This window comes from Ranitomeya variabilis, chromosome 2, assembly GCF_051348905.1.
Source record: "Ranitomeya variabilis isolate aRanVar5 chromosome 2, aRanVar5.hap1, whole genome shotgun sequence".
NCBI lineage: Eukaryota > Metazoa > Chordata > Amphibia > Anura > Dendrobatidae > Ranitomeya > Ranitomeya variabilis.
In genome coordinates this window covers 935,126,761-935,140,859 of record NC_135233.1, presented here as the reverse complement: position 1 = coordinate 935,140,859, position 14,099 = coordinate 935,126,761, and the positions used below count along the sequence as shown (strand labels likewise).

Genomic DNA, 14,099 nt, shown 5'->3' with positions numbered 1-14,099 from the left:
TTGGTTTCGCCTTTTTTTTGTAATTCAGGGTTTCATCCTCGTTTTTCCTCGGGTCAGGTGGAGCCTTCTGACTGTCCTGGAGTGGATGTTGTGGTGGATAGGTTGCATCAGATTTGGAATCATGTGGTGGACAATTTGAAGCTGTCACAAGAGAAGGCTCAGCGCTTTGCCAACCGCCGTCGCTGTGTGGGTCCACGACTTCGCGTTGGGGACTTGGTGTGGTTGTCTTCTCGCTTTGTTCCTATGAAGGTCTCCTCTCCTAAGTTTAAGCCTCGGTTTATCGGTCCTTATAAGATTTTGGAAGTCCTTAACCCTGTGTCTTTTCGTTTGGACCTCCCGACATCGTTTGCTATTCATAATGTGTTCCATCGGTCGTTGTTGCGGAGGTATGTGGTGCCTGTGGTTCCTTCGGTTGAGCCTCCTGCCCCTGTGCTGGTTGAGGGAGAATTGGAATACGTGGTGGAGAAGATCTTGGATTCTCGTATTTCTAGACGGAGGCTTCAGTATTTGGTTAAGTGGAAGGGCTATGGTCAGGAGGATAATTCCTGGGTTGTCGCCTCTGATGTTCATGCGGCCGATTTGGTTCGTGCCTTCCATGTGGCTCACCCTGATCGCCCTGGGGGTTTTGATGAGGGTTCGGTGACCCCTCCTCAAGGGGGGGGTACTGTTGTGAACTCCGTTTTCAGGCTCCCTCTTGTGGTCACAGATGGTATTGTGTGACTTTGGTTTTTTGGCTCCCCCTGGTGGTTTGGTTTATTATCCTGCGGGTCTGGCTGGATCAGCTGCCTCGTTATTCACCAGGGAGGTTCCTATTTAGCTCTGTTTCACTTCCACTTGTTGCCGGCTGTCAATGTATTCAGTGCTATTCTGATTACTCCTGATTATCTCGTTTTCTGGCTCTTCAGGATAAGCTAAGTTCTGTTTGAATATTTTTTGCTCATCTGCCTGCAATATGATTTCTGTGTATGATGAGTCTAGTCCAGCTTGCTAATATGTGATTTCTTGTTGCTGGTAAGCTCTGGGGTACGGAGTTGCTTCCCCCGCACCGTTAGTTGGTGCGGGGGCTCGAGCAATCTCTGCGTGGATATTTTGAATAGGGTTTTTTTTTATTGACCGCACAGTTCCCTTCCTATTTTCTGCTATCTAGTATTAGCGGGCCTCATTTGCTAAATCTAATTTCATCTCTGCATTTGTGCTTTCCCCTTAACTCACTGTTAATATTTGTGGGGGGCTATTCTATATCTTTGGGGTCATTCCACTGAGGCAAGAGAGGACTTTCTTTCCCTCCAGGAATAGTCAGTTTCTCAGGCCGTGAAGAGACAACTAGGATTTTCAGGTAACGTTCCACGGCTACCTATAGTTGTTTGCGGATAGGATCAGGTTGCGGTCAATCTAGTTACCACTTCCCCAGAGCTAGTCGTCTGTTCAGTTACTTAGCTAGTCCGACCTGCGATCCTTGCCACTAGGATCATAACAGGCCCCATATAATGCTACATACAGTATAATGGGCCCCATATATTGCTTCATACAGTATAATGGCCCCAAACAGTGCTCCATACATTATAGTGGTCCCATATATTGCTCCATAAAGAATAATGGCACCCATATATTGCTCCATACAGTATAATGGGCACCACATAGTCCTCCATACAGTATAATAGGTCCCATATATTGCTCCATACAGTATAATGTGCCTCATATATTGCTCCATACAGTACAATGGAGCCAATATAATGCTTCATACAGTATAATGGGCCCCATATAATGCTACATATAGTATAATGGCCCCATATATTGCTCAATACAGTATAATAGGCCCATAAAATGCTTCATACAATATAATGGCCCCATATAATGCTCCATACATAAAAAAAATAATCAAATTTTCATCTCTTCCTTGCCAGTCCGGTCTCCTCAGCGTCTTCTGACACTCTGTTGTCCTCAGCAAAGAGGGCGCATTGTAGATACATCATTGGGCCCTCTGCTCTGAGATATTACAGAGTCAGAAGATGCTGAGACACTGGAGCTGCTGTTAAAGAGCAGAGGGGCGGCACTTACCCCGCTGTGACGTGTGGTGACACCGTCCCTGGTTGTTGTGGCTGGCCAGGTCTGTGTGCATGCGCGCAACCCTGCCTGAGCGTTTAAAAGGCCTGTGCCCCTAAAAACTTTTTTTTTGTTTTTCTTCTTTTTTTGCTGTCTCAGGCCACCAAGCATTTCACTGGTAACCTATTAAGGTCACTCTAAAGGCCCCGTCTCACACAGCGACGCTGCAGAGATACAGACAACGATGCTGATCGCTGCAGCGTCGCTGTGTGGTCGCTGGGGAGCTGTCACACAGACAGCTCTCTCCAGCGACCAATGATCAGGGGAACGACTTCGGCATCGTTGAAACTGTCTTCAACGATGCCGAAGTCCCCCTGCAGCACCCGGGTAACCAGGGTAAATATCGGGTTACTAAGCGCAGGGCCGCGCTTAGTAACCCGATGTTTACCCTGGTTACCAAAAAAAAACAAACAGTACATACTCACCATCTGTTGCCCGTCAGGTCCCTTGGCGTCTGCTTCCTGCTCTGACTGAGCCGCCGTACAGTGAGAGCAGAGCGCAGCGGTGACGTCACTGCTGTGCTCTCACTTTACGGCGGCTCAGTCAGAGCAGGAAGCAGACGCCAAGGGACCTGACGGGCAACAGATGGTGAGTATGTACTGTTTGTTTTTTTTTACATTTACGCTGGTAACCAGGGTAAACATCGGGTTACTAAGCGCGGCCCTGCGCTTAGTAACCCGATGTTTAACCTGGTTACCAGTGAAGACATCGCTGGATCGGTGTCACACACACCGATTCAGCGATGTCAGCGGGACCTCAACGACCAAAAAAAGGTCCAGGCCATTCCGACACGACCAGCGATCTCACAGCAGGGGCCTGATCGCTGGTACGTGTCACACATAGCGAGATCGCTACTGAGGTCGCTGTTGCGTCACAAAACTTGTGACTCAGCAGCGATCTCGCTAGCGATCTCGCTATGTGAGACGGGGCCTTAAATGAGTGGTCATCTTAATTGTCTGTTGTCACATTGTATCTCCGGCAGAGATTAACGTGTACACAGAGACAAACCAATTGTGGTTGAAGACACTCAGTCAGTAGTAGCAAGATTTGTTTTATTGATCAGAAGGCACATCCTTTATAGTTTGTCTCTTATCAATGTAAATTTGTGGTTAACCCCCCTAAGTCCTCCTCCCTCAGGAGAACTGTGTTTGACACGCAGCAGCGATCTGGATCCCGCTGTGCCATCGCTGGTCGGAGCTAGAAGTCCAGAACTTTATTTCGTCGCCAGGTCGGTGTGTATCGTCATGTTTGACATCAAAAGCAACGACGCTAACAATGGATGTAATGGAGCTAACAACCAGCGAGAACAGGAAGTGAGTCGCCGTTACGTCACTGGATCGCTCCTGCATCGTTCTGGAGTTGCTGTGTTTGACGTCTCTACAGCGACCTAAACAGCGACGCTCCAGTGATCTAGTTTAGGTCGGCTCGTTGTCTATATCGCCGCAGCGTCGCTGAGTGTGACGGTACCTTTAGGCATTACTTCATTCTTAATTAGCTCAGTGGACATGTTGTCATACCAAACTCCACCTGAGTGTTCTAGTACCTACTGAGAGCACGTACACACAATAATCAGTATCTGTTATTCTTATATATATATTCAGCTTAGCATCCATTTTGTCTGCAAGCGTCCATTTTGGCTATCTTTAAATCAAATACATATCCTTAACACAAGTAACAACCTAAATGGCCACACTTCTTGTTATCACTTGTCTCTGTACTCACTATCACTCCCTGTGACAACTGTGTATGTGTGAACAGAAGTTGAAGCATTAGACAAAGTTTGAAAATTCTGTGTATTTTACATAGGGATCATTCAGATGTCAGTATTTTCCAGATAACAGAAAAATGGACCGATTTTTTTTTATCAGACTTTGAGTTTGATCAGAGTTTAGTCCAAGTGTCAACAGTTTTTCTCCTATGTGGAAAGAAAAAAGTTTCTCCACCTTCTCCTTTTTGACAGTCCATGAAAATCAGACTGAACTCAGCTGTCATCTGAATGCTGTCCAATTTATTTCACGGACCCATAGACTTGCATTGATAGTTTTGATCCAACACTTGGTTCACTAATAAAATTTACTTTTGAATGACCCCATAGACTATCATAGTTATAAGTGGCTCATTCACACATCCGTGGGCTCATCTCTTTTTGAGGCTTTCATGGCCATTCACATATCTGTGTTTTTTCGCATACTGAGTGACATATCGAAATCAGTAATGCTAGTCTATGGGTCCGTGAAAAAATCACACTCGGAATTAAATATGAGTGCAGTCCAATTTTCATGGAACGTCAAGAAAGGAAATGAGAAGGTGGAAAAACACTTTTTTTTGGTTCCACATACGAGAAAAACTGATGACACTCGGACAAAACTCTGATCAAAGTCTGATGAAACAAATTGGTCCGTTTTTCTCGTACATGGAAAATACTAATGTCTGAAAGAACCCTGTGTAAAATACACAGAACTTTCAAACTTTGGCCAATGCTCCAACTTGTGGTTCACACATACATGGACATTTTTATTTGGAAATCCTGTTTAAAAATGAAAGCACATTTAATTTGCTGTAAGTTCTTAAATTGGCTAAGCAAATTTATCGTTGTCTATTCCAAGTGCAACTCTACTTCTGACAAAGCAGGAAAGTCTATGTGAGCAGCTACCAGTCCCGACCACCAGTCTCCTGATCTGGCAGTCAATCAGGAAACTGGTGGTGGAGACATCATCACTAGTGGTCCTACAAGGTCCATCATAACAGAAGCTCTGGAGAGGGGAGCATGTTCCTGGTCTGTGTGTACCTTCCTTTCTTCTTTTTTCATCATGTCTTTCCCCTGTCAGTTTTTAATAGACCAAAAAAAAAGAAAATACTTTCACAGATTAAAAAATAGAAAAAACTTTAAGATGAACTTTGACTAGCACTGGTTTGAGGAGGACTTGTGCAAAATACTTTTATCACTTATGCCATTTCCTAAAAGTAAGGATCAAAAATAATGTAGTTCTCAGACTTCAAAAACGGAAGAAAGAAAGCCCAGTATTCACAAGTGTATGGAAAATGAATTAGGTTTTCTGCTAAGAACCAAACAAATCGTGTGGGTAACTCCCAGAGTCCGCCTGATGAAAGCCTGGACTCACGCCATAAGTTAAAGCGCTGCATGCAGGAATTTAGTCCCTCTTCTTAATCTTCTTTGCCACTTGTGCTTACATTTGCTTATTTCATGTTTCCAATTATAAATTCATAAGAATGAGGCTGCCAATCTGACAGTTTAAACAGAAGTAGCCGGACTTGTGCCTATGACAGCAGGAGGGGCAAGAACGACACCATGCCCGCTGCAGTCACCACACATCATATACAGCTAATGTATTTAGTAATGTATGTAACCCCATATTGTCATGTGAAATCCTGAACAACTGATGAATTAAAAGAAGGAAAATTGTAAATGCAGTTTGCCAACTTGCTCACCACCATTGAGTGAAAATGGCTGTAAAATTTGCAAAATCTAGGATGTCTGAAATGTATCGTCACCAACATACGTAACACCCCCTCTCCTCCCTCTCCCCTCTATTAAAGAATTGGTCCTCATTCAGACGTCTGGGGTTTTTTTCACGTGCATGTTCTATTTGTGTTTTTCATGTCTTTTCTTTTTTGCGGATAGATTATCCACAAATAAAAGAGCCATTTCTGTCTTCGATCAAATTTGCAGTTCAAACTGTTCAATTGAATGGGACCATGTAAAATATGTTCAACAATGTAAAGGCAGCCATGTGACCTTTGAGTGCTATCCATTTCTCACGTATAAAAGTTAGGAAATGTTTAGGTGGAGGATAGGCTCTGTATTTGTTTGCATGTGGTTATCCTCCATAGGCCGGCCTCACACTCAGCGTATGTAAATACGGTCCGTTTTTTACGGCCGTAATACGCAGAAAAGTCCCCAAAATAGTGATCCGTATGTCATCCGTAGGCAGGGTGTGTCAGCGTATTTTGCGCATGGCATTCTCCGTATGTAATCTGTATGGCATCCGTACTGTGATATTTTCTGGCAGGCTTGCAAAACCGACATCTAATGGATTTATGTGCTCAAATGTTCGTTAAAACATATATACAGTATATATATATATATATATATATATATATATATATATATATATATATATGTCATTGAGACACATATATATATATATTCTGTATTTATATTTAATTCAGTGCGATATATGTGAAAAGCCGGTAATTCAATTACCGGCTTTTCATTTCTCCTTCCCAAACCCGACAGGATATGAGACATGGTTTACATACAGTAAACCATCTCATATCCCCTTTTTTTTGCATATTCCACACTACTAATGTTAGTAGTGTGTATGTGCAAAATTTGGGCGCTGTAGCTGCTAAAATAAAGGGTTAAATGGCGGAAAAAATTGGCGTGGGCTCCCGCGCAATTTTCTCCGCCAGAGTGGTAAAGCCAGTGACTGAGGGCAGATATTAATAGCCTAGAGAGGGACCATGGTTATTGGCCCCCCCTGGCTACAAACATCTGCCCCCAGCCACCCCAGAAAAGGCACATCTGGACGATGCGCCTATTCTGGCACTTGGCCACTCTCTTCCCACTCCCGTGTAGCTGTGGGATATGGGGTAATGAAGGGTTAATGTCACCTTGCTATTGTAAGGTGACATTAAGCCAGATTAATAATGGAGAGGCGTCAATTATGACACCTATCCATTATTAATCCAATTGTATGAAAGGGTTAAAAAAACACACACATTATTAAAAAGTATTTTAATGAAATAAACACACAGGTTGTTTTAATATTTTATTGCTCTTTCAATCCACCTGAAGACCCTCGCTCTGAAAAATAATAAACCAACAATATACATACCTTCAGATGATCTGTCACGTCCCACGAAGTAAATCCATCTGAAGGGGTTAAATCATTTTACAGGCACGAGCGAGTGCTTTAGCACAGCTCCTGGCTGTAAAATGATTTAACCCCTTCAGATGGATTTACTTCGTGGGACGTGACAGATCATCTGAAGGTATGTATATTGTTGGTTTATTATTTTTCTGAGCGAGGGTCTTCAGGTAGATTGAGAGAGCAATAAAATATTAAAACAACCTGTGTGTTTATTTCATTAAAATACTTTTTAATAATGTGTGTGTGTTATTTTAACCCTTTCATACAATTGGATTAATAATGGATAGGTGTCATAATTGACGCCTCTCCATTATTAATCTGGCTTAATGTCACCTTGCAATAGCAAGGTGACATTAACCCTTCATTACCCCATATCCCACCGCTACACGGGAGTGGGAAGAGAGTGGCCAAGTGCCAGAATAGGCGCATCTTCCAGATGTGCCTTTTCTGGGGTGGCTGGGGGCAGATGTTTTTAGCCGGGGGGGGGGGGGGCAATAACCATGGACCCTCTCTAGGCTATTAATATCTGCCCTCAGTGACTGGCTTTACCACTCTGGCGGAGAAAATTGCGCGGGAGCCCACGCCAATTTTTTCCGCCATTTAACCCTTTATTTTAGCAGCTACAGCGCCCAAATTTTGCACATACACACTACTAACATTAGTAGTGTGGAATATGCAAAAAAAAAAAGGGATATGAGATGGTTTACTGTATGTAAATCATGTCTCATATCATGTCGGGTTTGGGAAGGAGAAATGAAAAGCCAGCAATTGAATTACCGGCTTTTCACTAACACCGCTGCGTATTTCTCGCAAGTCACACTGCTGGTCCGTGTGGAATCCATATTTTTCTCGCCCCCATAGACTTTCATTGGCGATTTTTTTTGCGCAATACGGTGACAAATGCAGCATGCTGCGATTTTCCACGGCCGTACAAGACCGTATATTACGGATGCGTAATATACAGCAGATAGGAGCTGGGACATAGAGATTCATTGGGCCGTGTGTAATGCGAATTTTACGGACGTAGTTTATGCGCTCATACGTCCGTAAAACTCGCTAGTGTGAGGCCGGCCATACACTGAGTATTTTTGGCTGCAGCGGGACTTGCTAGCAGCTGATTACTTAGGGTGGTGATGGAGTTGGACCCTCACCTATCTGATATTGATGACCTATCCTGAGGATAGCCAAACAAATAAATTGTAAGTATTATCCGTAAGCAATGCTGGACATAGATCGTATTATCCCCCAGCTCAGTGACAAGTGCTGAATCTAAGCAGTAAATAGATCAGAATTGTTGAGTTAGAAAATGCCATCAACCTTATTTTTCTAAAATTGAAAAAAGGAGAAGCTTTTTAATAATAAACAATTATTAATTTATATATTTATCTAAATTATTATGTATACAAAATTTTTGGCATCACATTTGACCGCACAGAAGTGATTTATATCAAATCAAAATAAATGAGTAAAATAAACATATATTACACTAAGCTCAGCTGCATATTGCAAGTTCCCTTTATAACAACACTGCCCTCTGGTGTTCAAATGAGCAATAATGGTTTGATTTTTTTGCTTTTTTATTTATTATGCTATGGTTATATAGTGCCATTATACAGTATACCGCAACACGTTACAGACAAACATCACTGTCCCATTGTGGCTCACAATATAAATTCCCTATCCGAGAGAACATACAAACTGCTTGTATATGTTGTTCTTGGTGGGATTTGAACACAGGACCTGATTGCTGCAAACCAACAGTGCTAACCACTAAGCCAGCAGCTTCAGAGTAGCCAAAACAATTAATAAATCGATAGATTAATTAAAGGCAAATGCAAACTGGTTGTAGAATTCAGTATGTTTCAATGCAGGTCTCATAGCTTTAGTATGTTACACACAGAAACGTATCCGGCGGAGGCAGGCGGGACATATGCCAGGGGGCACTATTGGGACGATGTGTGTGTTTTGCCACCCCTTGGACTGGGAGTCAGCCATTTTTTGACCCAGCTGTTTTACTGACAGCCGGCTCCCAGAAGGTGCAGCGCGCTGGCTCCCAGTGATCAATTGTACTCTCATCTTTCAGACGTATGCAGACACAGTATGTTTTGACAACCTATTGGCACTGTACAATCACATGACATGGGCGCCGATGGGCATATCTTATGACACGCTTCTGGCTTGTGTGAGTTAATAGCCACTGTCAGAAACAACTTGTTAACAGCTGTGGGTGGATCACGGATCCACCCGTGGCTGTCAGAGCCACTTGATGGCTGATCAGATCAGCTGTCATGTGCAGGTAAACATGCGGGCTCAGCGCCGGAGCCCGCATCAAATGCACCTATACATCCAACCATTTCATGAAGGGGGTAAACAGTATACATGGCAAGGTGTTGGGTAACAAAATTATATTATCTTCTTCTTGAGTCTAGCCAAGGTTATAATGGTGTTCTCTACTCATAGAGTGATATATTGTTTGTCAAGAGGTACAATATCGAAATCAACCATAATGCAGATATTACATTTATATGGAACTGTTTTTTGTCTTTGTTACTTAGAAATTGTCCGAGCAATGTCCCACGTAATTAACCAAGGGATGGCCATGTACTGGGGGACGTCACGCTGGAGTGCCATGGAGATTATGGTACAGTATACACATACCATTACTGTAAAACAATTACCAGTTCAGATGGTCACTAGAAATGGAATATAAACTGGAGTTAATATTACTAGCAATGTATGATAAAATGTTGGGGTTAATTCAAGGGACAGAAGTTTACAATTTGGTGATCTTGCCAGTTAACATTACACGGTAGAGGATAGGTCTGTAGGTGTAAAGGTCGTAGTCTTGTTTGTTGTTATTATGGCCACACAGGAGTTGTAGGAAACTTAGTGTTAATTTAGTTCCTAAAAACCCAGAGTCTTGGTGCATTACTAAAAAAAGGCTTGAAAGCTGAAGTAGGGGGAGGATTAACTTCAAATAACAAAAAAAAAAAGTCATGCTCACCTTACTGATCTCCAATCACTCCGGTGCTGATGCTTTCCGGTTCATGCCGGTATCTACTTCCTATTTTAACAAGGTAGAGACCTATGGAAGATCCAGGAAGAGTTGGAACTAGAGTGATAGGGAATTGGTAAAATATGTTTGACTTCTTTTGTTTTTTCCTAACCTTCTTAAGCATTCTCAAAAAAACAACTTACACAGATGATCCCATTGGATGCTAAGTACATTTCCAAGCCTAGATATTTAAATTGCAGTTCTTAAAGAGAATCTGTCAGCGTTTTTTTGCTATGTAATGTGAGGGCAGCATTAAGTATGGTCTGATACACCGATTTTAGGGATATGTCACCTATTAGGCTTTGTTGTGTTGTTTACACACAATGAATGTTTTATCACCAGGACATTATCACTGCCCAGACTAGCTCCCTTCTACTAAGTGGTCCAACCACACCCCCTCCTGTGATAAGCAGCTCACTGTCATTAGACAATTTAAAAACACAAAGCTGTGGTGTCGGTGGCGTTAGATTTCTGAGCTCTGCTGCATGCTACGTTTAAAAACTCTGATTGTGTCACAACTGCGGCACCCAATAAAGTAAGTGACACATCACTGGAATCAGGGTCTCTTCTCCTACATTATGTGCTTTCAGATGAGGTAGCAAACACCTGGTAACTTATTCCCTTTAAATGGGTATTCCTATAATTGAAAGTTATCCTGTTTTCTTTGGATGGGATACTTACTGATCTCTGGGGATTCTATAGCTGGTGCCCTCAGTGATTTTTAAGAATGAGGCTCCATGGGAAATAGCTGTGCACTATACTCGTCTTTCATTGGCAGTCCCGTAGACAATATAGCAGACGTCCAGTCTCCACCTTTACATTCTTTTTGAGACCGGCTGTTCTAGGGATTGAAAGTCTCAATGTCCCAATTGCAGTGGGTCCAAGAGGTCAGACTCCCAGCGATCAGTAAGTTATCCCTCATCCCATGGGGATCGTGGAATATCCTTTAAAGGAACTCTGAATTTTACAAGATGCAACAATTTTTTTTACCTAAAGCAAGATAACTATTGTAGACATTTAACTGTAACTTTTATATATAAAGGGGATGATGCAGCCAGGTGTTAGGTATTGGGTGGAGCTCCCCTGTCACTTGAGTTATTTAGGTGTGTTGTAACTGTATATTTACATGCTGTAATCATTTGGAAAAGTTGTGCTGTATTTTACAGGCAAAATATGAAAAATATAGGTCATCTGGAAAAGGGAAGACTTCTGTGTCATAATATTTATCATGATAACAAACTTGGTCTTCCTCTTGAGTCTGCAGGACATGGCATCTGTGGTTTCACATTTTGCTTCCTGTGACCTATAAGTTTTCTGTTTTGCCTCAGTCCATTTTAAAAGAGCTTTGGCCCAAAGAAGACTGCAGCATTTCTGGACTGTGCTGATATAGGGCTTCTTCTTTGCATGATAGAGCTTTCCCTTTCATTTGTGGATTGCACAGCAGAACATGTTCACAATGATTTCTGGATGTATTCCTGAGCCCATTCAGCAATTTGCACAACCAAATGATGCCTGTTTTTAAAATAGTGCCACCTGAATGCCCCTAAATCATGACCACAAAATATTGACTGTCTGTCTTGTCCCTTGTGCGCATGGATTTCTCCAGAATCTTTGAATCTTTTGATGATACTATGTTCAGTTGGTGGTGGAATATTCTAAGCTTTGCAACTTAATGTTGAGAAATATTTTTCTGAAATTGTTCCATAATTTTCAGTTGCAGCTGTTCACAGATTGGTAAACCTCTGACTGTATTTGCTTATGAGAGACTCTACCTCTCTAACATGCTCTTTTTTTATACAATCATATGATTGAAATGAAAATTGACTCTCCAGCTGTTTTCATTAATACCAGTTACTTTTCAAGTTTTTGTTTTATATATATATATATATATATATACTGTATATGTGTTACTGGCATACATTTTAAAATGAGTTAATCTATTGAAATGAAATGTGAAAAATGTCTAATATCCAACTCCTGATCTGTTTTGTATGCTCTGCTGTGAAAACAATATATGGATATATGGTTAAGATATTTCCAAATCTTTGCATATTTGTTTTTACATTTTGCATAGCATCTCAACTTTTTTTAATTGACTTGCAGCATGTTTATGGATATATTGCAATATGATGAATACTCTATGCACTGTATGTTTGCAGGAAGCTTACTCTGTAGCACGACAATTCAATATGATCCCTCCAGTTTGTGAACAAGCAGAATATCATCTTTTCCAAAGAGAGAAAGTAGAAGTCCAATTGCCTGAGCTGTACCACAAAATAGGTAAATCACTCTAAATCTTAGATCCACATGAAGACTCTGGATAGGTGCAGCTTTTCTACATGTAACACCTTCACATCAAATGTACACAGTTTATAATATGTAATGATCATGTTGAGGCGCCATCTGCTACTACAGCAGGCTTTCAATCATTGAGTTATTTTTCTTCTCAATGTGCGAGAACTGCAGGTGCTAATCCACTTGAGACGTGTAGTGGATTATGTAAGGCTGACCTATGAGAACATGTTATGTAATATCACACTATAGTCAGATGTAACAGAAAAGTAAGAACTTCATTCCAAATAGTGCAGTAAATGAACAATAAAGTGTAAAAACTAAAACACTGTGAACATGATTTCTGCATTCACCAAAGAATACAATGGATCCTATATATTTAAAGGGGTAAACTGAAAACCTTCTTGTGGATCCCCTTCTTATTCGTGCTCAGTTACCTCAGTACATGTGTGGCTGTCCCTCATGGGCAGTTCAGTGATTCTTGCTATTGTTTACACAACACAAAAAGAAAAAATAGGGACCACACAGTTTTAGTATTAAATTAATGTACAGCTGCACAAATACACTATGTGGCCAATATTCAAACATACAGTTATATGAAAAAGTTTGGGCACCCCTATTAATCTTAAGCTTAATGTTTTATAAAAATTGGGTTTTTTGCAACAGCTATTTCAGTTTCATATATCTAATAACTGTTGGACACAGTAATGTTTCTGCCTTGAAATGAGGTTTATTGTACTAACAGAAAATGTGCAATCTGCATTCAAACAAAATTTGACAGGTGCATAAGTATGGGCACCCTTATCATTTTCTTGTTTTAAATACTCCTACCTACTTTTTACTGACTTACTAAAGCACTTTTTTTGGTTTTGTAACCTCATTGAGCTTTGAACTTCATAGCCAGCTGTATGCAATCATGAGAAAAGCTACTTAAAGTGGCCACTTGCAAGTTGTTCTCCTGTTTGAATCTCCTCTGAAGAGTGGCATCATGGGCTCCTCAAAACAACTGTCAAATGGTCTCAAAATAAAGATTATTCAACATAGTTGTTCAGGGGAAGGATACAAAAAGCTGTATAAGAGATTTAACCTGTCAGTTTCCACTGTGAGGAACATAGTAAGGAAATGGAAGAACACAGGTACAGTTCTTGTTAAGGCCAGAAGTGGCAGGCCAAGAAAAACATCAGAAAGGCAGAGAAGAAGAATGGTGAGATCAGTCAAGGACAATCCTCAGACCACCTCCAGAGATCTGCAGCAGCAACTTGCTGCAGATGGTGTCAGTGTGCATCGGTCAACTATACAACGCACTTTGCACAAGGAGAAGCTGTATGGGAGAGTGATGCGAAAGAAGCCGTTTCTGCAAGCACGCCACAAACAGAGTCGGCTGAGGTATGCAAAAGCACATTTGGAGAAGCCAATTTCTTTTTGGAAGAAGGTCCTGTGGACTGATGAAACCAAGATTGAGTTGTTTGGTCATACAAAAAGGCATTATGCATGGCGACAAAAAAACACAGCATTCCAAGAAAAACACTTGCTCCCCACAGTAAAATTTGGTGGAGGTTCCATCATGCTTTGGGGCTGTGTGGCCAATGCCGGCACCGGGAATCTTGTTAAAGTTGAGGGATGCATGGATTCCTCTCAGTATCAGCAGATTCTTGACAATAATGTTCATGAATCAGTGACAAAGTTGAAGTTACGCAGGGGATGGATCTTTCAGCAAGACAATGATCCAAAATACCGCTCCAAATCTACTCAGG

At 41.5% G+C, this 14,099-nt stretch overlaps 1 protein-coding gene across 1 annotated transcript in view; it reads left to right on the top strand.

Moving 5' to 3' along the window:
• KCNAB1 (potassium voltage-gated channel subfamily A regulatory beta subunit 1) overlaps positions 1-14,099 on the top strand; it is a 271,103-nt gene that overhangs the window by 245,184 nt on the left and 11,820 nt on the right. Inside the window, exons 9-10 of the mRNA XM_077290697.1 lie at positions 9,554-9,639; positions 12,213-12,333. Coding sequence (XP_077146812.1) covers positions 9,554-9,639; positions 12,213-12,333 — 207 coding nt within the window. The remainder of the gene's footprint in view (positions 1-9,553; positions 9,640-12,212; positions 12,334-14,099) is intronic.